At 40.1% G+C, this 27,975-nt stretch overlaps 1 protein-coding gene across 1 annotated transcript; it reads left to right on the plus strand.

Annotated features, from left to right (window-relative positions):
- The first annotated feature begins 104 nt into the window (after positions 1–104).
- VPS26A (VPS26 retromer complex component A) lies at positions 105–27,926 on the plus strand. Its single transcript, XM_084635021.1, has 9 exons — positions 105–229; positions 9,573–9,722; positions 15,241–15,316; positions 17,654–17,810; positions 20,291–20,455; positions 20,938–21,044; positions 22,530–22,598; positions 25,209–25,351; positions 26,059–27,926. The coding sequence occupies exons 1-9, from the start codon at positions 227–229 to the stop codon at positions 26,170–26,172; spliced, it is 984 nt and encodes a 327-aa protein (XP_084491147.1). The 5' UTR covers positions 105–226; the 3' UTR covers positions 26,173–27,926.
- Positions 27,927–27,975: the final 49 nt, after the last annotated feature.

Genomic DNA, 27,975 nt, shown 5'->3' on the forward strand with positions numbered 1-27,975 from the left:
GCAGATCGCTCTGGTTGCTAGGGAACTGCGCCCTCTACCGCCCCTGAGGGGCTCCCTGCAGACAGCGCGCGCTCCGCCCCCACGTCCTCCCCTTTCCCTTCTCCGTAGGGACTAGGGAGGGGCGGTCACGTGGCGGAGGGGCGGGGCGTGACCGCCTGAAGGGTCACATGACAGGGGCGCGGGCCGGAGCTGTTGCGGGTCGGGGTCGGTTGGAGGCGAAGTGACCATGGTGAGTGAGCGGGAGCTGGCACCTCGGGGGCCCCTGGGGTGAGCGGGTGGCGCCTCTCCCGTTCCGAGACGTCGGCGCGGCCTGCTCCGTTCCCCTGCCCGCGTGCGGCGCAGGCCCGGGGGCTGCGGAAGGGTTTTGGTGCGCTGGGGGCCGTGAGGGGCGAGCAGGGCCCGTGGCGGCAGCTCGCTCCCGCCGGGGACGCGCCTCGGGACGCGGATTCCCACCTGTGGCCGGCGGGGGCTGGCTCGCGGGCGCCCTCCCTGGCCCGCGTGTCGCTGAGAGGGCCCGCCCTCGGTTGCTCCGCAGGGTGCTGGGCCCCGCGCGCTCAGCCGGCTCCCCTCAGTCGGCGACATTCGACCTCTGACCCTGCAAGGGACTGCACCGGCTTCTCCTCCCGGCCGGCCCGCGCCCAGGCGCTGCGTTGGCTCGTGGCGTTCGGCCTGCGGCACGTTATGGTCGCTCCTCGCCCCGGTGGGCCCCGCAGAGCTGGCAGAGGCTGGGCTGGAGCACCTCTGCACGGCTGTCCCGCGGGGCCGATAACCCCTCCCCCACCACACCTCCTGCCAAGTGACTGTCGGCGGCGGGGCTGCAGGATCCAATGCCACGTGGGTGGGGTCATTTCTCAGAGTAAACACATCATAGGACTGGAAGGGACCTCAAGAGATCATCTGTTCCAGTTCCCTTGCACTCAGGGCGGAACTAAGTATGATCTAGGTCGGGGGTTGTCAAACTTCATTGCACCACAATCCTCTTCTGACAACAAAAATTACTATATGACCCCAGGTGGGGGACCGAAGCCTGAGTGTGCCCAATACCTGCCATTTCTGGGGGGAGGGGAAGCTAAAGCCCAAGGGCTTCAGCCCCCAGGCAGGGGGTCTGTAATCTCAGCCCCACTAACAAGTCTGAGCCAGCCCTGGCAACCCCATTAAAATGGGGTTGTGACCCACTTTGCGGTCCCGACTCAGTTTGCGAACCGCTGATCTAGACCATCTCTGATCTTAAAATTCTCCAAGGATAATGATTCCACAACCTCTCTAGGCAATTTATTTTAGTGCTTAAACACTCTGACAGGAAGTTTTTCCTAATGTCCAACCTAACCTATCCGTGTTGCAATTTAAGCCTATTGCTTTTTGTCCTATCTTCAGAGGTCAAGGAGAACAATTTTTTGTAACAACTAGGGCTGTCGATTAATTGCAGTTAACTCATGTGATTAACTCAAAAAAAATTAATTGTGATTAAAAACATTAATTGCCATTAATTGCACTCTTTAATAAGAGAATACCAATGGAAATGTATTAAATATTTTGGATGTTTTTCTACATTTTCATATATATTGTATTGTGTGCTTTAATTTAAATCAAAGTGTATATTATTTTTGCTTACAAATATTTGCACTGTAAAAATGATTAACAAAAGATATAGTATTTTTCAGTTCACCTTGTACAAGTACTGTAGTGCAATCTTTGTCCTGAAAGCACAACTTACAAACATAGGTGGTTGTTGTTGTTGTTTGTTTAATTAAAAAAAAAGTAAAACTTTAGAGCCTATAAGTCCACTCAGTCCTACTTCTTGTTCAGCCAATCTCTAAGACAAACAAGTTTGTTTACATTTACGGGAGATAATGCTGCCCTCTTCTTATTTACAATGTCACCAGAAAGTGAGAACGGGCATTTACATGGCACTTTTGTAGCCATCATTGCAAGGTATTTATGTGCCAGATATGCTAAACATTCGTATGCCCCTTCATGCTTCGGCCACCATTGCAGAGGACATGCTTTCATGCTGATGACGCTCATTTAAAAAAAATAAGTGTCAATTAAATTTCTGACTGAACACCTTGGGGGAGAATTGTATGTCTCCTGTTCTGTTTTACCTGCATTCTGCCCCATATTTCCTGTTATAGAAGTCTCTGATGATGACCCAGCACATGTTCATTTTAAGAACACTTTCACTGCAGATTTCACAAAATGCAAAGAAGGTACCAATGTAAGAATTCTAAAGATAGCCACAGCACTTGACCCAAGGTTTAAGAATCTGAAGTGCCTTCCAAAATCTGAGAGGGATGAGGTGTGGAGCTTGCTTTCAGAAGTCTTAAAAGAGCAACATTCTCTGATGAGGAAATTACAGAACCCAAACCACCAAAAAAGAAAATCAACCTTCTGGTGGCATCTGAAAATGAAAATAAACGTGTCAATCTGCAGTGCTTTGGATTGTTATCGAGCAGAACCTGCCATCAGCATGGACGCAGGTCTTCTGGAATAGTGGTTGAAGCATGAAGGGACATGTGAATCTTTAGCACATCTGGCACGTAAATATCTTGCGACGCTGGCTCCAACAGTGCCATGAGAACACCTGTTCTTGCTTTCAGGTGATATTGTAAACAAGAAGCGGGCAGCATTATCTCCTGTAAATGTAAACATACTTGTTTGTTTGAGCCATTGGCTGAACAAGAAGTAGGACTGTGAGTGGACTTGCAGGCTCTAAAATTTTACATTTTTTATTTTTGAACACAAGTTTTTTTGTACATAATTCTACATTTGTAAGTTCAACTTTCATGATAAAGAGATTGTACTACAGTACTCGTGTTAGGTGAATTGAAAAATACTATTTCTCTTGTTTTTTTACAGTGCAAATACTTGTAATCAAAAATAAATATTAAGTGAGCACTATACACTTTGTAATTGAAATCAGTATATTTGAAAACGTAGAAAACATCCACAGATATTTAAACAAATGGTACTCGATTAATTGCACTGTTAAACAAAAATAGCGATTCAATTTTTTAATTGCTTGACAGACCTAGTAACAACCTTTTATGTATTTGAAAACTGTTATGCCCCCCTCAGTCTTCTCATCTCCAGACTAAACCCATTTTTTTTTTTTCAATCTTCCCTCATAGGTCATGTTTTCTAGACTTTTAATTATATTTGTTGCTCTTCTCTGGATTTTCTCCAATTTGTCCACATCTTTCCTGAAATATGGTGCCCAGAACTAGACACACTACTCCAGTTGAGGCCTAATCAGTGCAAAGTAGAGCAGAATTACTTCTCATGTCTTGCTTACAACACTCCTGTTAATATATCCCAGAATGATGCTTGCTCTCTTTTTCTTGGTTTTTTTTTTGTTGTTGTTGTTGTTGTGATTTTTTGGTAACAGTTTTCAGAGTAGCAGCCGTGTTAGTCTGTATTCGCAAAAAGAAAAGGAGGACTTGTGGCACCTTAGAGACTAACCAATTTATTAGAGCATAAGCTTTCGTGAGCTACAGCTCACTTCCTCAGATGCATATTGTGGAAACTGCAGCAGGCTTTATATATACACAGAGAATATGAAACAATACCTATTCCCACCCCACTGTCCTGCTGGTAATAGCTTATCTAAAGTGATTTCCAGCACAAATCCAGGTTTTCTCACCCTCCACCCCCCCACACAAATTCACTCTCCTGCTGGTGATAGCCCATCCAAAGTGACAACTCTTTACACAATGTGCATGACAATCAAGCTGGGCTATTTCCTGCATAAATCCAGGTTCTCACATCCCCCCACCCCCATACACACAGAAACTCACTCTCCTGCTGGTAATAGCTCATCCAAACTGACCACTCTTCAAGTTAAAATCCAAGTTAAACCAGAACATCTGGGGGGGGGGGGGTAGGAAAAAACAAGAGGAAACAGGCTACCTTGCATAATGACTTAGCCACTCCAAGTCTCTATTTAAGCCTAAATTAATAGTATCCAATTTGCAAATGAATTCCAATTCAGCAGTTTCTCGCTGGAGTCTGGATTTGAAGTTTTTTTGTTTTAAGATAGCGACCTTCATGTCTGTGATCGCGTGACCAGAGAGATTGAAGTGTTCTCCGACTGGTTTATGAATGTTACAATTCTTGACATCTGATTTGTGTCCATTTATTCTTTTACGTAGAGACTGTCCAGTTTGACCAATGTACATGGCAGAGGGGCATTGCTGGCACATGATGGCATATATCACATTGGTGGATGTGCAGGTGAACGAGCCTCTGATAGTGTGGCTGATGTTATTAGGCCCTGTGATGGTGTCCCCTGAATAGATATGTGGGCACAGTTGGCAACGGGCTTTGTTGCAAGGATAAGTTCCTGGGTTAGTGGTTCTGTTGTGTGGTATGTGGTTGTTGGTGAGTATTTGCTTCAGGTTGCGGGGCTGTCTGTAGGCAAGGACTGGCCTGTCTCTAACTCATATTTAGCTTGTGGTCCACTTTGACCCCCATATTCCTTTCCACAGTACTCCTTCGTCGGCAGTCCTTTCCCATTTTGTATGTGTGTAACTGATTGTTCCTTCCTAAATGGAATGCTTTGCATTTGTCCGTATTGAATGTCATTCTATTTATTTCAGACCATTTCTCCAGTTTGTCCAGATCATTTTGAATTTTAATCCTATCCTCCAGTGCACTTGCAACCCCTCCCAGCTTGGTAACATCCACAAACTTTATAAGTGTTCTCTCTATGTGATTATCTAAATCCTTGATGAAGATACTGAACAGAACTGAACCCAGAACTGATCCTTGTGGGATCCTGCTTGATGCACCCTTTCAGCTCGGCCATGAACCACTCACTGATGATTGCTCTCTGGGAATGGTTTTCCAAACAGTTATGGACTCACCTTGTAGTAGCTCCATCATGGTTGTATTTCCCTAGTTTGTTTGTGAGAAGGTCATGTGAGACGGCATCAAAAGCCTTATGAAAGTCAAAATATATCTTGTCTACCACTTCCCCCTATACACAAGGCTTGTTACCCTGTCAAAGAAAGATGTTAGGTTGGTTTGACACAATTTGTTCTTGACAAATCAGTGCTGACTATTACTTATCACCTTATTATCTTCTAGGTGTTTGCAAACTGATCGTTTAATTTTTTGCTCTATTATCTTTCTGGGTAGTGAAATTAAGATGTCTGTAATTCCTTGGGTTGCCCTTATTTCCTTTTTTTAATAGATTGGCACTATATATGCCCTCTTCCAGTCATGTGGAATCTCTCCCATCTTTTATGAATTTTCAAAGATGACCATTAATGGCTCAGATATCTCCTCAGTCAACTCCTTGAGTATTCTTGGATGCATTTCATCAGGCCATGGTAACTTTAAGACATCTAACTTGTCTAAGTAATTTTTAACTTGCTCTTTCCCTATTTTAGCCTCTGATCCTACCTCATTTTCACTGGCATTCACAATGTTAGATGTCCAATCGCTATTAAACTTTTCAGTTTTCACTAAAACAAAAAATAGTCATTTAGCGCTTCTGCCATTTTCACATTTTCTGTTACTGTTTCCCTCCCCTCATTGAGTAAAGGGCCTACCTACCCTGTCCTTGGTTTTTCTTTGCTTCTGATGTATTTGTAGAATGTTTTCGTGTTACTCTTTGTCTCTAGCTAGTTGAATCTCTCTTGTTTTGTGACTTGGCCTTCTAATTTTGTGTTCCATACCTGTGTGTTATGTTTATGTTCATCCTTTGTAGTTTGACCTAGTTTCTACTTTTTGTAGGACTCTTCGAGGTTTTAAATCATTGAAGATCTACTTAAGCCATGGTGTTCTCTTGCTCAATTTTCTATCTTTTTCTACTCAGTGGGGTAGTTTGCTCTTGTGCCCTTAATAATATCTCTCTTTCTCCAATGGTAACAATATTTTTTATTATTCCTACTGTATTTGAGTCCTGCCAGTGTTCTTGCCTATCAAAACTTGACAGCTTGGTCCTTACTTGAGGAGTTTAGACTATTTTATTGCAGGCTATAAACAGTTCTGACACCTATCGTATGCTAAGTACATGTTGTGTCATCCAGAAGACTATATTATCCTGAAAGCATGAACTTTTTGGTTTAAGATTACTTATGTATTTGCCAAGCACACTTATGCTGCATATTTATATGGCATCCTCCCAAAATGCCTTACAAATTCTATGTAGGGGTTACTGAAATATACTTGCCTCTGTAGTTGAAAGTGCACAGTAATAGTACAGAAAGGTTTAGGACCATTTCATATTGTAAGGGTATGCCCACACTAAGTTAACATTGTGACTGTCTTTCCCTTACAAGGTATTTAGCAAGGAGATCAGATGCTTTTTTTTTTTTTTTTAAAGTAGTCCACTGCCTTAGGAGGGAATCTCTTTTTTGGGGAAAGTTAGAGATCAGTTGGACAACATAACTAGAAGATCACAGTTTTTGAAAAATTGAGGTTTTCATTTTTGGAAAACCTATTTTTTTGGAATGGCTTGTTTTTTAAAAATGGTTTAGCCTTGAAACTCCAAATTTGTTTTGTTTATCCATGCTAGATGAGAACTAGTGCTTTTGGGAAGGAGAATGGCTAATTCAGAAGTAACTTGTGAGTCTTGTAACTGTCTTGCAGTATTTGTAAGGTTAGCGGTCTTCACTTCATATGCAAGATATAGCAGTCTATTTGTTGATATGTTTACATATAAACTATTTTGACACAAATTGAGGGAGGTGATGGGGCTTTTATTTAAAGGCTTTATTCTCCTTCAAATTGAAGCATAGGCCAGCCCATATGGGGAACATCTTAAAATAAGTATTGATGTGCAGTATCTTAAGAGTACTCTACTGTCAACCTCTGTTTCTATTGTGACTGCATTTTAGTGGCTCTGTCTATAATTTGTGAAATGCTATACCACAGCAGTTCTCAAACTGTGGGTCGGGACCCCAAGTGGGGTCGTCAGGGCTGGCTTAGACTTCATGGGGCCGAAGCCAACGCCTGAGGGCTTCAGTTTTGGGCAGTGGAGCTGAGATTACAGATCCCCTGCCTGGGGCTTAAGCCCTTGGCTTCACCTCCCTTCCACCCTCTCCCCCCCCCCCCCCCCCCGGGGTGGCAGGGAGCGGGTGGGCTCAGGCTTCGGTCCCCCCTCCTAGGGTCGTATAGTAATTTTTATAGCTAGAAGGGGGTCACGGTGCAATGAAGTTTGAGAACCCCTGTACTATGGGATCCTTTTAGATGATGTGTGCTGTGAATGTAATCTGTTTTTGGTTTGGAGGTAAATGTGCATAAAACTCAATAGGCACTCTTTCAATTTGATACGTGTAATTGCTGACTACACTTTGAAAGTAGTACTGCATGTTTCAGGATTAATGTGAGCATGTTCCTGGAAAGGGCAATAAAGTGTTATAACTTAAACATATTTCTTGTATACTAATGATTTGGGAATTCTTCCTAAGTAACTAATTTAACTGGAAATTGAATATCAGAAAACAGATGTAGTCACAAAGCAAGCTTCTTTGATGTTCCACCTGTGAATGTAAATCTGTACTCAGCAGAGACTTGGAAGACTTCCCTGTTAGATGTGAGCCCCTCCTTAGGCTGCTTTTTGAGCTGTTGGAGTCTAGGCTACAGAGCTTTCAGATGTTCTAAGCCAATGGGGTGGAGGGGTCTCCCATCAACTTACCTACCACCACTCACTGAGGCTGGGGTAATGATGACAATGGGAGAGGCTCTCCCACTGGCGTTTAGGTCAGTGTAACTTATGTAGTTCAGGGGGGTGGCTTAGTCACACCCCTGAGCGACACAGCTTGTACCGATGTAAGCTATAGTGTGTACATAGCCAGTACTGAGTGGAAGTCTCAGGTTAACTGTAGCTAATCTAGCTTTCTTTTACAGAATATTGCACCACTCTTTGTGAAGAGTTTTGGGGCAGTTTGCCAGAGTAACAAGCTCTAAGTAGAAACAAAGTACAGGGACTTCTTTTATTTAGCCTTGTGTATCTTAACCTATCATAAGATAAAAATTGCTTATGTTCTTTCTTCAGCCTGTCTTGCAGTCCTGTGTCTTCTGTTTCCCCAAACAGTGTCACTCTTGCTGATATGAGAGTTTTCTTCTCAGCAGTGCCTGTTGTTTGGAACAGCTTTCTTGCATCATTAGTTCTATGCGTTTAAGATTTTTAGCTAAATACCTCTCCTCTTCTATTGACTTTGTCCAAACTCTTCAAATTTTGTCTCCCCAGACTACAATTAAAGATCCTACATAGAATGAGAACGTATATTCTTTAAAGAATACCAAATGTACCCAGTAGAAGACAGTGAGGGACTACATCTAGTTTTGTGTGTGTGATTTGCATCCAGAACGTTCTGTTCAGGGGCAGAGACAACGAGGAGTCCTTGTGGCACCTTAGAGACTAACAAATTTATTTGTGTATACGCTTTCGTGGGCTAGAACCCACTTCGTCAGATGCGTGGAGTGGAAAATACAGGAGCAGGTATAAATACATGAAAGGATGGGAGTTGCCTTACCAAGTGTGAGGTTAGTCTAACGAGACAAATCAATTGACAGCAGGATAGCAAGGGAGGAAAAATAACTTTTGAAGTGGTAATGAGTGGCCCATTTCAGACAGTTAACGAGAAGTGTGAGTAATAGTAGGGGGGAAACTAGTATTGGGGAAATTAGGTTTAGGTTTTGTAATGATCCAGGGGCAGTCGCAGATAATTTTGAAATGTCCATTCTCATAACTTCAAAAGTTACTTTTCCTCCCTTGGTATCCTGCTGTCAATTGAATTGTCTTGTTAGACTAACCTCACACTTGGTAAGGCAATTCACATCTTTTCATGTATTTATACCTACTCCTGTATTTTCCACTCCATACATCTGATAAAGTGGGTTCTAGCCCATAGAATATCAGGGTTGGAAGGCACCGCCTTTCCTTCCTTCCTCAACCCAGAGTTCGGTGCATAGTCTTGGACCAAAAAACCATCTTTTTCCAGTTCTGCTTCCAGTGTTTCCTGTAGATCCTCTCCCTGGTCTTTCAGTTTGTGGCCTATTTCCTCTTACTCCAATAAACAGTTTTTTACAATGTTATACATAGTGTGTCCCAGTTTCTTAATTGTAAGGAATCCAAAAGTTTGTTTTTGAGTCTGGGTGTCTCAAGTATGATTTAAAACTATCAAATTTCAGTGGAAAGTTGCGGTACTAATAAATAGGGGCTGAAATTTTTTTGTGATCATAATTGGGTACTAGAACTATCTACTTATTCCTGTTGTGACTAGTCAATTTTGCTTGCACTGCTCATTCTTCAGCTTGCTACTGATCTTATCTTTTAATTATTTGCTGAGTACTGTCCCATGTGGTTATTATGAAACTACTTGTGTATAACTTTTTAAACATCCCAATGAAATGATTTGCATATTCTAAAAATTTGAGCTTTACATCTGCAAACTGAGATCTGTCCTTCAGTACACAGGGAACTTGTGTAATTGGGAACATACTTTCATCCCCCAGGCTTAATTAGTATCACTGCCACAAACAAAAGATTAAAAAAATGTATTTCATAAAAGATAGTTATCTTTATCCCTGTGATAATCTGAAAAATAATTTTTTTATTCCAGAGTTTTCTTGGAGGCTTTTTTGGTCCGATTTGTGAGATTGACATTATTCTTAATGATGCAGAAACACGAAAAACAGCAGAAATTAAAACTGAAGATGGCAAAATAGAAAAACACTTCCTCTTCTATGATGGTGAATCTGTTTCAGGAAAGGTAAGACTTTTGTTTGTGTTTCTTATAATTCTTGTTTACTTTTTGCAGCACATAAATGCAAACTAGATATAAAACATGAGATATAGATTTTTCTTCGTTAGGTAAACTGGTTTGAACACCAGCTTAATTCTCTGGTCTGCCTTTGTTCTTAAAGGTCAGAAAATTATCTGTTCTATACCTACTTGTGACTAATGTAAACTTTAGTTCTTCAAATGGTTATTAGCCAGGATGGGCAGGAATGGTAGCCTCTGTTTGCCAGAAGCTGGGAATGAGTGACAGGGGATGGATCACTTGATGATTACCTGTTCTGTTCATGTCCTCTGGGGCACATGGCACTGGCCACTGTCAGAAAACCAGATACTAGGCTAGATGGACCTTTGGTCTGACCTAGTAAGGCCATTCTTGTGTTCATATTAGTTACTGTGGCAATTAATGAGAACCTCTGTTTTATATGTTCATTAGCCTATTGCTTCTTCTTTTCATCTCTTGTTTTCTTCCTATCTCTGAAGAAGCCAGTGTAGCCAAAGGCATCCCTGTCACTTTGGAATAATTTTTCTTGTTGGAAGCAGTAATCTTTGGAACCCGAGAGAGGGGAAGGCCAAGAAGGCACCATTTATAGCAGTAGTCTTTGGACATCAATTACCTGCTTGTTCTGTACATCCTGAAGTTATGCCCCATGCCCTGAAGTGGTTTCTGGTGGTACATCAGAGGATCTTCAGCTCAGCTGGCCACCAGTTCAGTAGGGGAGAGTGTTTTGACAACAAATTGGGAAAGGATTAGGAAGCCCAAATCTGTTCCTTCCCTCAAAGAAACTGAGCTAGATGGCACCCTTTGCCTGTTTCTCAAGGGACCTATTCACCATCAGGGAATGCTCCCACTCTTCAGACCACCTTCTTTACACACACACACACACACACACACACGTCTGTGGACTCCTCCGAAATAGAGCATGAATCCCTGGAATGTCTTTCTAGAGTACTGAAACTTTCTCATGGGATGTCTGTAACTCAAGAGTCAGCATGTCTATTTAAAAAGAGGAAGCTACTAGCTTTCATATATTCATTTTCATATACTTTTTTAAAAAAGGATGACAGTCTGGGAGGGCTTCTGAGGAGCTTTGACTAACGCAGTTGCAACTGGATCGGAAGACTATTGGCTCCTCAGGCAGCTTCCCCTTTTTTTAACTCTTCCACCCCAAGATAACTGCTTGCATAATCTCTTGCATCCTCTGCCCCAGACATTAACAGATCACTAGTGATTTATGGACTGCACTAGTGGACTGCAAGGTACAAGAATTTGTGAGCTCACAGCTCTGAGTTAGGAAGTACTGTGCACTTCATGTTTCCATAGAGAGGATCTTCTCGTCCCAGGGAGATGAGATGGCTTACTATTTACTCATTAAGAACAGTAAGGTGTCTTTAAATAAATAATTTAAAATTGACAGATTGGGCTTTCCGTGATTTTGTCCAGGATTCTCTTAAATTGGCATCCAGCACTGCAAGCTCCTTTCCCCACTAGGAGGGACCTATGTTTACTAGACTTGGACAAAATAAATCTCAGTACAGTGTGCTTTAGGGGCTAACATCCACAGGAGATGCATCTAGATTCAGTTGTGTGGAAACAGTTAACCTAACAGGATTCACATCTTAAACTGAGCAGTAGCCAGGCTTCTCTGGCTTGTGAGTGGAATGTTTCTAAAGTTAAGCATTTAAGGGGAATCTCAATGACTGTGCCAGATGACATAAAGGAAGGAATCTCTGCCACCTCCCTGGGTAATAATTCCACACAATGATGGTCAAAGTAAAGAGTCTTTTGGCTGTGGAACTGACATCTAGTTGGCTAACTTCAAGTGCCATGATAAACCCTTATCTATGCCTAAATCAGTCTCAATTTTGTTAACCTTTTTTATGAGAAGGAAGGAGGTAATTTTATTAGTGCTGGTGTGTGATAGTTATTCTGTTCTTAACAGGCACAAGGTGGAAGAGATACAAGCTAGAAAAAGTGGGGGAAATATGGCTTTTGTTGATTTTTTTTTTTTTTTTTTTGGAACACTGGATGGCTGGCTAGTTACGAATGGATGCTTTGGTAGGCAAGGACACCATGGCACTTGTTGCATGAACCGTGGTTTGCATTTTGATCAGGGGACATCATCTGGTTGGGTCCTTTTTCCTTAGATAGAACGGGGTTGTGTCTGACTCATCTTGCTGTGCTAATGCAGTGCAGTTGATTTCAGGATTTGATGAAAAGCTGAGAGAGAGAAAGATGATAGGATGTCACCTATTCGACATTGGTGAGGCCTCATCTGGAGTACTGTGTCCAGTTTTGGGCCCCACACTTCAAGAAGGATGTGGATAAATTGGAGAGAGTCCAGCGAAGGGCAACAAAAATGATTAGGGGACTGGAACACATGAGTTATGAGGAGAGGCTGAGGGAGCTGGGATTGTTTAGCCTGCAGAAGAGAAGAATGAGGGGGGATTTGATAGCTGCTTTCAACTACCTGAAAGGGGGTTCCAAAGAGGATGGCTCTAGACTGTTCTCAATGGTAGCAGATGACAGAACGAGGAGTAATGGTCTCAAGTTGCAGTGGGGGAGGTTTAGATTGGATATTAGGAAAAACTTTTTCACTAAGAGGGTGGTGAAACACTGGAATGCGTTACCTAGGGAGGTGGTAGAATCTCCTTCCTTAGAGGTTTTTAAGGTCAGGCTTGACAAAGCCCTGGCTGGGATGATTTAACTGGGAATTGGTCCTGCTTTGAGCAGGGGGTTGGACTAGATGACCTTCTGGGGTCCCTTCCAACCCTGATATTCTATGATTCAATAGGAGGAAGGAAATAGTGGGGCAGAAAGTAACACAACAGGAATGGGAGACAAGCTCTTGTGTGCCTCTGTGCTGTTTGGCCAAGGACTGGATGTCATGTTGATTTTCAAGGCCTGATGGCCTTCCTCTCGGGAAGAAAATCCTTCTGTCAGCTCCTTCTCTCCTGGGATCAGGGAGGATGAGTCCATGAGTTGGGAAGAGACAAGACCTGATAAACTAAGATGCATTGGGATGAGATGTTCTTTTCAAAGTCTCATTTTAGGAACCACAAAAAGGTCGTGGGAGAGGGGAAGTTGGTTGCATTGTTCATCCCCCTCTTTATTTTGTCCACTAATAGTCCTAATATCTGACATACCAATTTTGGTTCATTAATTTCTGGTTCCACATCTTTTCTTTCTGCCAAGCATGATTTCAACAAATACCTTGAATTACATCAGGAGGCCTTTTTGTTTAGACTAATTCAGTCTCTTTTTTGTACCTTTTTCCCCCATCAACATTTGTTGTTACATCAACCTATAAACATCTTATGAACTTTCAGGTGCTTTTTACATTTGAGCTTACAATTAAGGTAAATATTTGGGCTCAGTTATTACCACTACTTATTCTCTGTTGTATCTCCCAAGCCTATCTACTTGTGACACCTACTTTTGAGTGACTGCTCACTTTGGTATATCTTTCCTTTCCTTTAATGAACAGTGAAATAGTTACATGTTGACACTTAGTGTCCTCATATTGCATCTGAGTTTGTGCCCTTGGAGACAACTGGGGTAGTTCACATCTGAGCCATTGGATAAGGTTCTCTAAAAGCTCAGGCAGACACTACATCAGCTACACTGGGGTTATATTTTGAAGTTTTCTTCACACTAACAGCTAAAGATTTGCTCTTTTTAAAATGAAAGCTGAGACTGGAGGACAGCTGAGAAGCATACTGCATCCTTCCCCCCCCCCCCCCACTCCTTTGTGCTCTCAGCGGCCATGCACCACACTTTGGGGAAACAATGATCAAGTGAAATGCTCCAGCTTTCTTTAGCTCTTCTTGGAAAGGAGAGCCAGAGATGCTCATCCCAAGCCATTGGATCTATTGGTTAGTGAATGTCTTTGGGCATAAATGCTTCCTTTACCTCCAAAGAGTTGCAGATAGTAAATGGGTACTGTAAGAGTTACACTCTCTATCCCACCCCCAAAAAAGTCCAAATGTTTTTGTCCGGCTCTATCAACTGCACTCCATAAAGCAGAGTAGCTAAATGCCCAGTAGGGGGAGCATGAGTTAAGCATTGTTCCCACAACTTTCTTGGAATAGCTGATGCTTATAACAAATTCATTGCATGTTTGTGCCTGGGGGAGAGGAGGGGGAAAGGATTGTGGAGGGTGAAGTCAAGTCTTAAAATAGATCTCTGATAACTGAACTTAAGACCAATACCAAATATAGAGAGCTCAGAAGGAGCCCCAGCATGGCTGACAAGCAGTATCTCGTTAAGTCTAGCTTGGGGATCGGCAACCTTTGGCCCGTGGCCCACCAGGGTAAGCCCCCGGCAAGCTTACCTGCATCCGCAGGTTCGGCCGATCGCGGCTGCGGGAAGTGGCATGGGCCGAGGGATGTTTCTGGCTGCCACTTCCTGCAGCCCCCATTGGCTTGGAGCGGCGAACCGCAGCCTGTGGGAGCCACAATTGGCTGAACCTGCAGACGCGGCAGGTAAACAAACCGGCCCAGCCCACCAGGGGGGCTTTCTCTGGCGGGCCGGAGGCCAACGGTTGCCGATCCCTGGTCTAGCTTATACTTTTCCTGCTCCTCTTGAACTCTTTTTTTTTTGTGTTAGGGTAACAACTGGGATTTGGGGTGGGATGGGGCGTTGGAGATTGGTGCTGGTCTTTCATATTAATACTGGGTAGGTTGGCAAACTTTAGCACCCTACCTGTTACTGACTGTAAGACTGAGTGAACCTCCTTTTCATCTGTAGTAGTCCTATTGCCTTGCCTTTATCTCCCATTAAGTCCTGAAGGGGTGTCAGGCTGAAGGACCCCAGCTGGTGGTGAATGATGTAACTGAATTTGGCAATATGAAAGCAGAACCTCCATCGCTCACGTCTCCAACCATACAGTTGAATAGCTCACATTTAATCAAGAAGTGTGAAAACACTATTGTAGTAATCTGGATAAAATCGTACTAGTTTGAGCTGACAGCTTTTTGTCTAAAACAATGAAATTTCAGTAGTTTAAACACTTCTATGAATGCTTTCCATTTTGAGAAGTCAGTCAGTTAAGATCTTTTCCTTGTAGCTGTTTTCTCCTGGAAAGGTTTTAGGCCTCAAGAATGTTGTACAAGGAGGAAGGAAAAGTTGTCTAGTCAGATGACTACTCTAAATAGGAGAGTTGAACTGCCAGGAATAAAGTATGTTTCTGATCCTGTAGTGGAGCATTACTAATTTGATCGCAATTTTACATTCCCTTGGACAGTCTTTATCTGTCCTTAATGCATCCTCTTGTGTATTGCCTTTAAGGGTTATACGCAAGCTTAAACCCTTAAAAATCATGGAGTGGAAAAAGACAGGGGAGGGAAGGAGAGAGCTTTCTGGGCACACCCAAATAACTGATCTTTGTCCAGAAGTGAAAGTGAACACCTGCTGTGCTACAGTGGAAAGTATAAAAGCCTCCAACTGATATTGTTGTTTTTTTTTGTTTTTTGTTTTTTTTTTTTTTCAGGTGAACATAGCCTTTAAACAACCTGGAAAGAGGTTAGAGCACCAAGGAATTAGAATTGAATTTGTAGGACAAATTGGTGAGTTTTGAAGCTGCCAATGTGGTGAGGGTAGATGTGATTTATGGAACTTTTACACTCATAACTGTAAGCACTCTGGCTCAGTCCTCATGACTACATCAGGATAGTGGTTAACAAGTGCTGAAGTAAGACAATGTCTTAGTCATTTTAACTCAGAAGTAATGTGCTACTTGTACTGGTCAGAAATTGGAAAAAGCAGCAGTCTTCCTCTTTCGCCAGTCTGTTTAAGAGTTGATTGATTTATGGGAAACCTGGAGAAACATTTTATGGCCAACCAGAGAGCGTGCTTGCCATTTACACAACTTATTGCCACACGTGATCAATGCAGAACTGCGTTCACAGTCTTAATCTGCATACTCAAAATGAAAACCTAGGAAAATTTAGACTTTTTTTTTTTAAACCACAAGTGGCAATCACATGAAAAATAACACCCAAAAATTCATCTCTCTCGCTTATTTCTCATGTCTTCTTTAGTGTATCAAACTAAAATGCCAAGCATGTACCAGCTGTGCAGGCCTGGATTACTTTTTTAGTCTCTAATCCTTGATTTAGAGGGAAAAGGAGGTATAGGAAAAAGAAGGGTGGTAATGGTCTAATTACCTCTTTCTAGAAATAAGTCTGTGGCCCTTGCAGTATTCTAAAGTGTAGTTGTGTACTGTTACTGAACATAAAGTAAGGTGTCTTAAATATCTCAAAGTGCAGAGATCCTATAAAATTGCCTGATAACACTGCATTAAACTAAAGTTCTTTTTTTTCCCATTCAGATTTAGAAGCTAAAATTGTGAAGAATCTGCATCATTTGGTTAGGTTCAAAGGTCTATCAGTAGTTTCTCCCAAAAACACTTGAAATATCCTTTCTCTATACAGCTTAGATTTATTATAAAATTCTATATCTTCTGTTTACAATAGCCTCTCTGATTTATACAAAAAGTATTCTTCCTGCCTCAGAAAATACAACAGTAAATTTACTAGAAAATCATGAAGTAGTATATTTAAAATTAAACAGTTGTCCAGTGAACAAAATACACTTCGCAACATTCTTTTAATTATGATCACTTTGTTTTGTAACACGCAAAAAACCAGTAACTAATGTGTCTGTCACTTAAATACTGTTCTTTTGTATTTCTAACAAGCTGCTTTTGTGATGCATTATTACTTGGGTTGTGGTATATTTAAATGTGAACCTGCTTAGAGTAATGAATTTATTTTTAATTCTCTGCTAGGGAGAATTAATTAAATTTGAATAAATTTGTCAAATATTTTAACTCCTCGTGATAGTTACTGTCATGTAACTGACCATGTTTCTTTACAATTCTGAATCCTAAACAACAATTTATATGTAGAAATGGTTTTCCTGATAGGTTTTGCAAAGATAAAAATATGTATTATGTGAAGACTGGGTGGCTCAAAGATTTAGTAATAAGATTAAACACTAAGGGTCACAGGAAGTCCTGGTGTAAATGCAATCAACTCCATTAGTCAGTGTGTGCCTGTTTACAGCATGATAGAACTTGGACCTAAGTGGCTGGTTTGAACTTACCTGGGTTGGTAGTAATGATGATATACCTTCTAACAGTTTTTTGTAACTTGTAGATTAATTGGTGGTGACAGTCCTGTTCCAAATGTTGCTAATTGCCTTCTTTTAGCCTTTCTGCTGTAACTACCAGAGACTTAAGTGGACACGGAGACTTTATTACAGAATATTGGAATTTATGTTACTATGACACTAATTTAACCAGAAATTCCTTTATTTAATTGAGAGGCCTAATGGTCTTTATACAGTTGCTCTAAATAATAAGTATTCTACTACATCCAAACAGTAACAAAACATTTATAAACATTTGATCAAAATACTTACAAACGGTAAATTCAGAAGTGCTTAGACCCATATTGGTTGGCTCCAACTTCAGGTAGGTATTGGGAATGAACCATCTAATAGCTTGTCTTTTTAAACCCTTTAACAAACAAGTGATGTCATTGCCTGTTGCCAATTTAGCTAAAAAACAGGGTTTGGCCAATTTGGGTCATTACTGGTTCAACACACACAATTCTTGTTTTTAACTATCTCTGATAATTAGGGCCTTTTTTTCTTTCTATCTTATCATTTATCTTTCTGGTCTAGTTGTTGTAATTGGATGCTGAAGATTGCTGACCTTTTTGCTGATGTGTTTTAAATTCCACTGATCTGGAGGTGAATTTAATGGCTGTCTCTTCTCCCCAACACACCTTACTTCCAGCAGTCAGAGTAGAACTATAAAAAGAGGTTTCAAATGATGTTCACTTCAACAGTTGTGTTTATTAATAAACTCTTTCTAACTTCTTGCTTCTCAATTTCAGAACTCTTCAATGACAAGAGCAACACTCATGAATTTGTAAACCTAGTGAAAGAACTGGCCTTACCAGGAGAACTGACACAAAGCAGAAGTTATGACTTTGAGTTTATGCAAGTTGAGAAGCCATATGAATCCTACATTGGTGCCAATGTCAGATTGAGGTATGAAAATATGCATTTAAGCAGGCAGATTCTATGAAATTTGATACTAGAATCAGATATCCTGTTAGGTTATATGTAAAACAGGCTGAGTGTGCATTCAACAAAATGGTAATTCTGTCAAGTCTGTTTCCCATTAAGTTGTAAACATAAAATTAACACTGTGTATTACAGAACTAAAATTTGTATCTTTCTCCAAAACTCTGTACATGGAATTTACTTTTACTGTGCTCACACTCACAATGGCACTCTTTTCTAGATGGACAGTGAAACTTCCACCTAGAAAATGGGTTGGTATTTCAATCATTTCACCTGTTCATGAAGTCCAGCCCTTCTTTAAGGTGACGCTTTCTCAAGTGTTGATTTTGATTCCAATAGAACGCATGAAGTGACATTTTTCAGAGGACTTAAGGGTATAATTCTGGTAGCTCTTTGGAAGCATCAGGATCACATGGAGGGTTATAGCAAAGACCACTCGACATCTGCTGGTCTCCCAAATCTCTCATAGCAAGGCTTCTTCTGAATTCAAAAATATCTTCAGCTCTGTCATATAAACCCAGTTCTCTGTTGTAGGGGTTGTTAAAATTGAAAGTTAACTTATGAATAAAATGCTTTTCTCAAGCGCAATGTTTTGATTATTTCCTGTTAACAAAGAAGATAAGGTGAAAAAATAACATTTGACCCACTACTTTGAAGGACACCAAGATAGAAAGTAGAGTTGATGTCTGTGAAGAGATCTTGTATTTGAGAACGTAAGGAGGATTTTGGTTTATAGCACTCTAGTTGATACATATCAAGAATCAGAGATGTCAATTCATCGCAGTTAGCTCATGCAATTAACTCAAAAAAATTAACTGCGATTAAAAAAATTAATCGCGCTTAATCGTATTGTTAAACAATAGATTACCAGTTGAAATTTTTTTTTGATTACATAACTGCACTCAAAAACAAAACAATGTAAAACTTTAGAGCCTACAATTCCACTCAAGTCCTACTTCTTGTTCAGCCAATCACTAAGAGAAACAAGTTTGTTTACATTTACAGGAGATATGCTGCCCGTTTCTTATTTACAATGTCACCTGAAAGTGAGAACAGGAGTTCGCGTGGCACTTTCGTAGCCATCATTGCAAGGTATTTATGTGCCAGATATGCTAAACATTCATAAGCCTTTCCTGCTTCAGCCACCATTCTGGAGGACATGCCGATGATGATGGTTTAAAAAAAAATATAGTGTGCTAATTTAAATTGGACTGAACTCCTTGTAGGAGAATTGTCTGTCTCCTGTTCTGTTTTACCCGCATTCTGCCATATATTTCGTGTTATAGCAGTCTCGGATGATGACCCAGCACATGGTGTTTGATTTACGAACACTGTCACTGCAGATTTGACAAAATGCAAAGAAGGTACCAATGTGAAATTTCTAAAAATAGCTACGGCACTCGACCCAAGGCTTCAGATTTTGGAAGGCACTTCAGAGTTTTAGAGGGATGAGGTGTGGAGCATGCTTTCAGAAGTTTTAAAAGAGCAACATTTCGATGCGGAAACTACAGAACCCGAACCACCAAAAAAAGAAAATCAAGCTTCTGTTGGTGGCATCTGACTCAGATGATGAAAATGAACATGCATTGGTCCGCTCTGCTTAGGATTGTTATTGAGCAGAACCTGTCATCAGCATGTCCTCTGGAATGGTGGGTGAAGCATGAAAGGACGTATGAATCTTTAGCGCATCTGGCACATAAATATCTTGCAACGCCAGTTACAACAGTGCCGTGCGAACATCTGGTCTCACTTTCAGGTGACACTGTAAACAAGAAGCGGGCAGCATTGTCTCCTGCAAATGTAACCAAACTTGTTTGTCTGAGTGATTTGGCTGAAGTAGGACCCAGTGGACTTGTAGGCTGTAAAGTTTTACATTGTTTTATTTTTGAATGCAGTTATTTTCTTGTATGTAATTCTACATGTGTAAGTTCAACTTTCATGATAAAGAGATTGCGCTACAATACTTTAAGTGAATTGAAATATACTATCTTTTTTACAGTGCAAATATTCGTAATAAAAATTATAAAGTGAGCACTGTACGCTTTATTCTGTGTTGTAATTGAAATCAATATATTTGAAAATGTAGAAAACATCCAAAAATATTTAAATAAATGGTATTCTATCCTTAACAGCGCGATTAATTGCGATGAATTTTTTTAATCGCTTGACAGCCCTAGTATCAACGTGACTAAAGGAAATGAGACTGGAGGCATGTGTTGCCAAGGCTTTGACTTGACTAGCTAGTAAGTTAAACAATGGATAAAATTCTGTAGAATGTTTGGGTTTAAAGAGAAATGTCTAGTTACTGAATATAAAATGACCCTCTTGTAGTCTTACTTTGTTTTTTAGTTATTTCATTAGAGTGTCACCTTGGCAATTTCATCCATAAAAACAATATAATCTGCATAACTGAGTCTCTGTTAACTTTACTGTTTACTTCATAGGTATTTTCTTAAAGTGACAATAGTAAGACGACTGTCAGACTTGGTAAAAGAATATGATCTTATTGTTCACCAGCTTGCGACATACCCAGATGTTAACAACTCTATTAAAATGGAAGTAGGCATTGAAGACTGCCTGCATATAGAATTTGAATATAACAAGTCGAAGTAAGTGTGACTCAAAACCTACACAAATAGAAGTACTCAAATTGATCAAGAAGAGAGTAACCTTTGATGTAATATAGATGACTTACCGTAATGATTCTTGCATTATGAGCTTTTTTTAGATTCTGGAGGCTTGGAAACAAAATGATTGATCATAAAGGCAAAGATTAGATTTTCAGAGTAGTTGCCAAGTGCCTTTTTCAGTGCTTAACATTCAGTCTCTTGCAAACTTGCTAGCGACTTTGATTTCACTCCTGAAATCATGCTATTTGGATGACTGTAGTGCATTCTCAGTTGGAACCTATAACGGTAGGGATGTTCTAGCCTCACTTGAGTGGTTGGGAAACCCACCTTAGCAGAAGGGCACTGTTCGGTTCAGTTTCAGCAATAAAAATGATGACCTGTATCTTTTTTTCTTAAACTCTAGCTAGAATCATGTGTATTAGGTAAGCCTTTAACTGAAAGCCATGTTTGTTCTCCTAAAGGTATCACTTAAAGGATGTGATTGTTGGAAAAATTTATTTCCTCTTAGTAAGAATAAAAATTCAGCACATGGAGTTGCAGCTGATCAAAAAGGAGATCACTGGAATTGGTAAGATGAGCAAAAAAGGAAGAATACCAATATGAACTAGTAATTTGTATATCATAAAGTTGATGCAAACCTAATAGTAAGAAGTTAATCAAAGATATATATATTTGGTTTATCAGACATTTTAATGGGGTTTCTGTTCATCTGGGGTTCAGAATCAAATTTGATATCTAGTATAAAAGTAGCTAGATCTTGTAGTAGACATCTGCTTCATACTTTAGGATTCAAAGCTTGCTTTTGGGTTGGAGAGCTCATCCTAGATCACTGAAATTTACAGGCTACTTACAGAACTCTTGATACTCAAACTAAAAATATGCATGAGCATGAATTGTTTGGTTATTCACTTCAGTCTAATATCTGAAATTAGTGGACTTTTTTTTTTTTTTTTAAAAACAGTTGAGGAGGCCGGTCGTGTCCTTTTGAACAGTAGATAATTGTGAAGACGGGCATTTTTGAAATCTTTAAGTCCCATTAACTTTCATTAGGGTTCATAAGTAACTCTTGAAATGGGACTTACAAGCCTACATTAGGCATTTTTGAAAATGTTGCCCTTCGTCTACATTCTCCCCCCCGCCCCCTTATTAAAGGAGCTATATCTGGAAAGTATTGTCTTTATATAAAGACCTAACTTTACAAATATCAGTGTTAGGTTTGGTCTTTGCTGTTTTTCTGAACGATGATTTGGAGGTCTGGGATGTCTGAATGCTCATACTTCAACTGAAGAGGTAGTGATGCTGCATCTTTAACAGACTTCCTATATTTGAGTGTCCATTAGTCATTGGAATTAAATAGGTGTTAGTTATTAAAAGCAAACCAAAAACAGTTTTTGTGATGCCAGAATTTTACAAGCTCTTCAGTCATCTTACAGTTTTCCAGGGTAAACAAGACATGAATTTGTAACATGGAAAAGAAACAGAAAAATGTATTTCCTTAAAACTTAAGCTGCTTTAAATACATCAGAGAGGGTGCAAATAATTTCTTTTCCTTTACAAGTCAATCTTTACACCTTTAAGCGACACATTTTTGTTAAACCCCTCATGACTTATGAACTTGTTACAGAGCTACTCGATCCCTCAAATAAACAAGTAGATAACTCTTGATAGTACTATGTCCATTTCACAAAATCAGCAAACCATTTAAGTTTGAACTCGAAGGAGGTTTGAAGCAGGAGGAGGTGGATGATTGCAGGTAAAGTTTCCAAAGCATTTCCCCATACTATTTGTAGCTCTACCTAATATTTTTTGTCACTTATGAATATAAACACTATTGGAAGTTGAGTCTTTTTCTTAATATACACTATCTTTCTTAAAACACATACAAAGGGAAACCAAGGGTTTGTGCCCATTAAAGGGAAACCACTGTTCTTGGGCAGGAGTTGCCATAAGACTACTGTTTGGGGTCCTGTAGTTTGATTGAAAAAGCATATCAAGTAAATGTTCCAAAAAGTCTCTCATTAACATGTTGCACTTTTTTTTTTCCTTAAACTAGGGCCCAGTACCACAACAGAGACGGAAACCATTGCTAAGTATGAAATAATGGATGGTGCGCCAGTCAAAGGTAAATAATTGCTCTTGAACTTTGGAGAGCATTCTAGTGTAAAAATTATAACCAGGTTTTTAAAATGAGTTTGCTTCTATATGGATAAGAATTTTTCTTTGTAAAAGAGGTACGGTAAGGTAGAACACCCAAAGCTGCAAGTGGCAATAGTGATTACTTAACCTAGAGATGGGGGTTCTAATTATGAAATTTTGTTTGAAGTTCAATCCTTTTTACTACTCCTACTCACCCCCACAAGTACCTGTGATCTGATTTGGGATTCCAGTTCAAGCCTATCTCTACTACATTAACAGCTCACTGTATAGGAGGAATTGAAGAATATTCTTCCTAAAAAGCGGGAGGACAGTCCCTCTTTTCTCTGATTTTGCTGCCAAGTGCTCCCCTCCTTTAGTAGTATTTTTAAGTACTTCCATCTCTGATCTCCACCGTATTTGCCTCTTTGGAAGCACTCTTCAGCAAGCCTCTGAGCACAAGCCGCCTGGTGCCTACTGTCGGAACATGCAGCTGCTCTAAGGCAGTGGTTCTCAACCAGGGGTACAAAGAGGTCTTCCAGGGGGCATATCCAGTGGTGAGCTGGAGCCGGTTTGCACTAGTTTGTGCGAACCAGTTGTTAAATTTTGAAGCCGGTTTCAAACCAGTTGCTAAAGGGGTGGGCAAACTCTGGCCCGTGGGCCACATCTGGCCCGCGGGACTGTACTGTCCGGCCCGCCTGAGCTCTTGGTTGGGGAGGCTTCCCTGAGAATCCCTTTTAAATTTTTACTTATCCGGTAGCGCTTCAGGCCTTCGGCAGCAGGTCCTTCACTTGCTCCAGGTCTTCAGCGGCACTTTGGCGCGGGTCCGTCAGTGCCCCCGAAAACCCAGAATGACTGAAGGACCTGCTGCTGAAGTGCCGCCGAAGACCCGGAGCGACTGAAGGAACCGGTTCTTCAGCTTTTGGCAGCTCATCACTGGGTACATCGACTCACCTAGATATTTGCCTAGTTTTACAATAGGCTATATAATAAGCAGAAGTGAAGTCAGTACAAACTAAAATTTTCATACAGACAATGACTTGTTTATACTGCTCTATATACTATACACTCAAATGTAAGTACTATATTTATATTCCCATTATTTTGTTATAATATGGTAAAAATGAGAAAGTAATAGTACACAGTAATAGTGTGCTGTGACAGTTTTGTATTTTAATGTCTGATTTTGTAAGTAAATAGTCTTTTAGCTGAGGTGAAACTTGGGGTACACGAGACAAATCAGACATATGGTAGTCTGGAAAGGATGAGAACCACTGCTCTAAGGGCTCATGGACAGCAACTGTGCTATGAATATTTAGGTGCCTCTGAATTAAAATAACTCACTGGGTGGAAAAGATATTATTCCTTAGGCCTGGTCTAAACATGAAGTTCCACCAGTTTAGGTAATGGTGTAGTTTAACTAAAATAAGTTTAAAAGTTGGTGCAGCTTTGTTGGGCAAACTAAAATAAGTCATGATAAACAAACTTGAACAGGTTTATGTGTTTAAAACTGGTTGCCCCTAATGGGCAAGCTATGCTGATATATCTGTTTGAAATTGATTATAAGTGTGCCCACATAGGGATTTAACTAAACTGGTGCAAGTTTGCTTGTGTAGTCAAGCCCCTAGAAAGTTTCCTTTTCCCCTCTGAGCTATTGCAGCCAATATCTTGAGGGCACTTCAAGACTTGGAATGGGGCAGATTCTGGAACAATTAGGAGTCCTGAAGGAAGAGGCTGGCTGCTAATGACTCTCAAGCTTGCTTCCAGAGAAGAGTTTAGGGAGGGATGTGGTAAATAAAGGTAGAGGAAAAGAAGGATCACAAGGCTTAAAGCTCCTTGAGAAAAATCAGTGGGAGAAAGGGAAGAAAGTAGGTAGGGAGGGTTCTGGTGTGTAGTGGGGAGGGGTACAGGTGTGCAAGCTGCCAATCACTGATGGTGACAGAACTCCCTTGAGCAGCTACTGTAGGATCCTGAGACAAGACTGAACAGCAAGATTAAATCACCGTTTTTGGTGACAGGGCTATCTGATGGTTGTGTTGCAAAAACTCCAACTAGAATTTGGATCCTGCAGATCCAGATCAGTCTGATTCAGGCACGGCTGAAGAACATTGACTGATTAATAGTTGTCTGATCTGGTTTTGAGTGAAAATAGTGTTCTTATTGACTTTGAGCTAGTATCGGCATTTTCCATAATAGCTCTGACAACGAGACTTAGATTATTTTAGTAATTTAGTGATGAGAGGTCCCAGAAAGGGTAATGCTGGGTGACCGTTCATGTTTGACACTGGCTTCTTATTTAATTATAGTAGATTGGCCTTCAAGGTGTTGGTCCTTTTAAAGCTCTGAATGGTCTGGAATCCAGTTAGGTGAAATAACCTCTCACTTATACCATCTTCTGGCACACCGTTGACTTAAAGGCTCTTGTAAACTTCAGGACCTGTGTTGGGTTTCCCAGATGAGGGCCTGTGCCCTTAGAATCTGAAGGGTGCTTGGGTAGAAGACCACCACTTTTTCACCCAGTCTTACGCATTTTGGGGAATGTGTTTTAATGAGAGTTCTCTCAGATGAAACTAATTCTAACTTTTCTTTCCTCTTCAAGGTGAATCAATTCCTATAAGACTTTTCTTAGCAGGCTATGATCCAACGCCTACAATGAGGGATGTGAACAAAAAATTTTCAGTGAGATACTTTTTGAATCTAGTGCTTGTGGATGAAGAAGACAGACGGTACTTCAAACAACAGGTATGGTGTTGTACAGGCTGGAGTCTTGTGACAGGCTGGTTTTTGTTGTGAAGTTTTGTTTTTTTGTTTTTTTCATATTTGGAAACCGAACAAGTAAACTCTATGTTACAAATAGAAATGTGAAATAATTACTTTTCTCCCATTTGCTGTACTGAATAGTACGCGCACAAAACTTAATTTGCGAGTGAGGAAGAAGAAGGGGATGATGAACACTATTTTAGCAAAGATGAGGTATTAGTGTGGTACAAAATGCAAGAAAGGAGTGATTGATGCCCCACAGAACTTACAATCTAAATAGCCAGACAAAACAATACTGATAGAAATTGCTGTGTGTCCAAAAGGGAAATTATTTTGGAGCATTATTTTTAAATTACTGGATGTGCAACATTTTTTTGTTTCACTTGAGTGGGTTAATGCTGGATGAAGAGACACAAGGAATTTGATTTGGTTCCTGGCATAAGAGAGTACAAAGGTAAGGGCGTGAAAAGGATATAAAGGGCAATATTTATAAACCGAATTGCTTTGGTTTGAGAACACATCTGTACCTGATTTATAGAAATATAGCTCATTACAGAATGGAAATAGTGATGCGAAGTATTTTGGAAACCTTGCATCAATAGAAACTTATGATTAATTTTGAGGTTATGGGGTTAATATTTGACCAGACATAACGCTATACTAAATGAGCATTTGCTTCCCCTATATAGGAAATAATTCTTTGGAGAAAAGCTCCTGAGAAACTGAGGAAACCACGAACAAATTTTCACCAGCGGTTTGAATCTCCAGAACCACAAGCATCTGCTGAGCAACCTGAAATGTGAACTAGATAGGAGGTGAAAAAACTGTTGTGACACTTCAGCAGAGTAAAGGTGGCAGCAGCCTGTAGGAGAAGAGAAGGCAAAAACTCACATTACACCGGTCTTCCTTCGTCTTACAGTGCTGCATTTACCATATTACTAAAACATTCGTCAAGTAAACATTCAAGTGTGTATATACATTTAAAATAAAGTGCTTTCTCAAACACTGGAACTTTCTTAAGCTACTATTTTATACTGCACATTTTACTTTTATTTGATAATGTTATGCACTCGATATGCATAAAGCTTAAACAAATCTAGTTATATATTTCCATGCATGTAGGCTTGTATATTTATTTTTTGCTAATCACCTATAATATGTAGATTAAAGCATTTCTCCCCCATCATGTCATTTATCGCATGCGTACCTCCAATGCTGCTTATCTGAACTAGTTTTGAAACCAACAGATAAGTATACTTGTCTAAATTACACTAAAAATCAGGGTTTATGGTGGATCTTTTGTCTTTAGAATGAGACTTTTAAATATTCTTGACATGCGAGCATAGTTTAACTCTTTACCACAAACTTACTGTACCTGTTTGGAGTCTTCTAAGACCATACCGTGGTTCTCAGAGGCTTTGAATCTTGTATCTTTCACAAGAACGTTCACAAACAAATTTGTTCCCAAGATGATCCTTTTAGATGTGTGGCGGCTCTTACACTTCACTCTAACCATATTTGTTTTTACTTAGAACTTCCAGAAACAGTTTACTGACAAGTCTAATGTTTTCTAGTAACTGTAGAACTCTCACTTCTCCCACTATTGCTGTTTTACTTTAATTGAGATAAGGGGGGATGGAAATGTTTTAACATAGCTGACTCTTAATGATTAAACTGAGACTTAGTGTTACATTCTTCAAATCAACTTTTTACATGCACAATATTTACTCATCTCCTCTTGGATTCACAAATCTACTCCCCTCTTTACAGCTTGTTCCCTTGCCATCCTGGGGGAGGAGGAAAAATGACAGCCTCTCAGAAGAACATACTTATTCTCATCCATCTAGGCCTATAAATGGGTGGGAGACAAACTGTTGGGTGGTTTTTATTTTATTTTTTTTTTTTGAAAGATATTTTTTAAACTGGTTGAGTTCAAAAAGTGTTGAGAAATTTGTCTAGAAAAACGGAATATTTTTGTCTTACTCATCTCTTGTGAGTTTAGAGTCTTTGAACAAATTACTTAAACAAGTTAGCCTCCATTCACAATTAATCACGTAGTCTGTTATCAGACATAATATATATGGATTGGACACAAAATGAACCATGCTGTGTGGAAGGCTACTTGCGCTTGTAGTTCATTTGGACTATAAACAAGACACTCTTTCTAAACTTCAGTGCAGGCATCATTGGTTTACCTTACTTTATGAGTAAGCAAAATAATTGAATTACACTTCTGTAAAAACATTTTACTACTATGGAACTTTGATAAAGCAGACCAAGATTCTATGTACTCTATACTGGGGTATTTTTCTTAAATGTGGATATCTGAGTGCAAATTTAACTCCCTCATGTAAGTGCCTGTTGAGAATTTTTTTTTTTTTTTTTTTAAAGCCAAATATTTTCATGATCACTTGCATGTTGTAATCCGGAAACTATTCCAAGAGACTTTGAAAACAGATTGTATTTAACTAGCCTCAGATTGTGCAACCATGTATAATAAACAGGAAACACACTGAACCTCTATTTGAGTTATTAAAATAGCTGTATTCTCACTAAAGCATGTGGATTGTCTTTAATTGGAATGTACATTGTACTGAAAATACCAT

The sequence above is a fragment of the Lepidochelys olivacea genome (assembly GCF_965140295.1).
Source record: "Lepidochelys olivacea isolate rLepOli2 genome assembly, chromosome: 7".
In the NCBI taxonomy this organism is placed as follows: domain Eukaryota; kingdom Metazoa; phylum Chordata; order Testudines; family Cheloniidae; genus Lepidochelys; species Lepidochelys olivacea.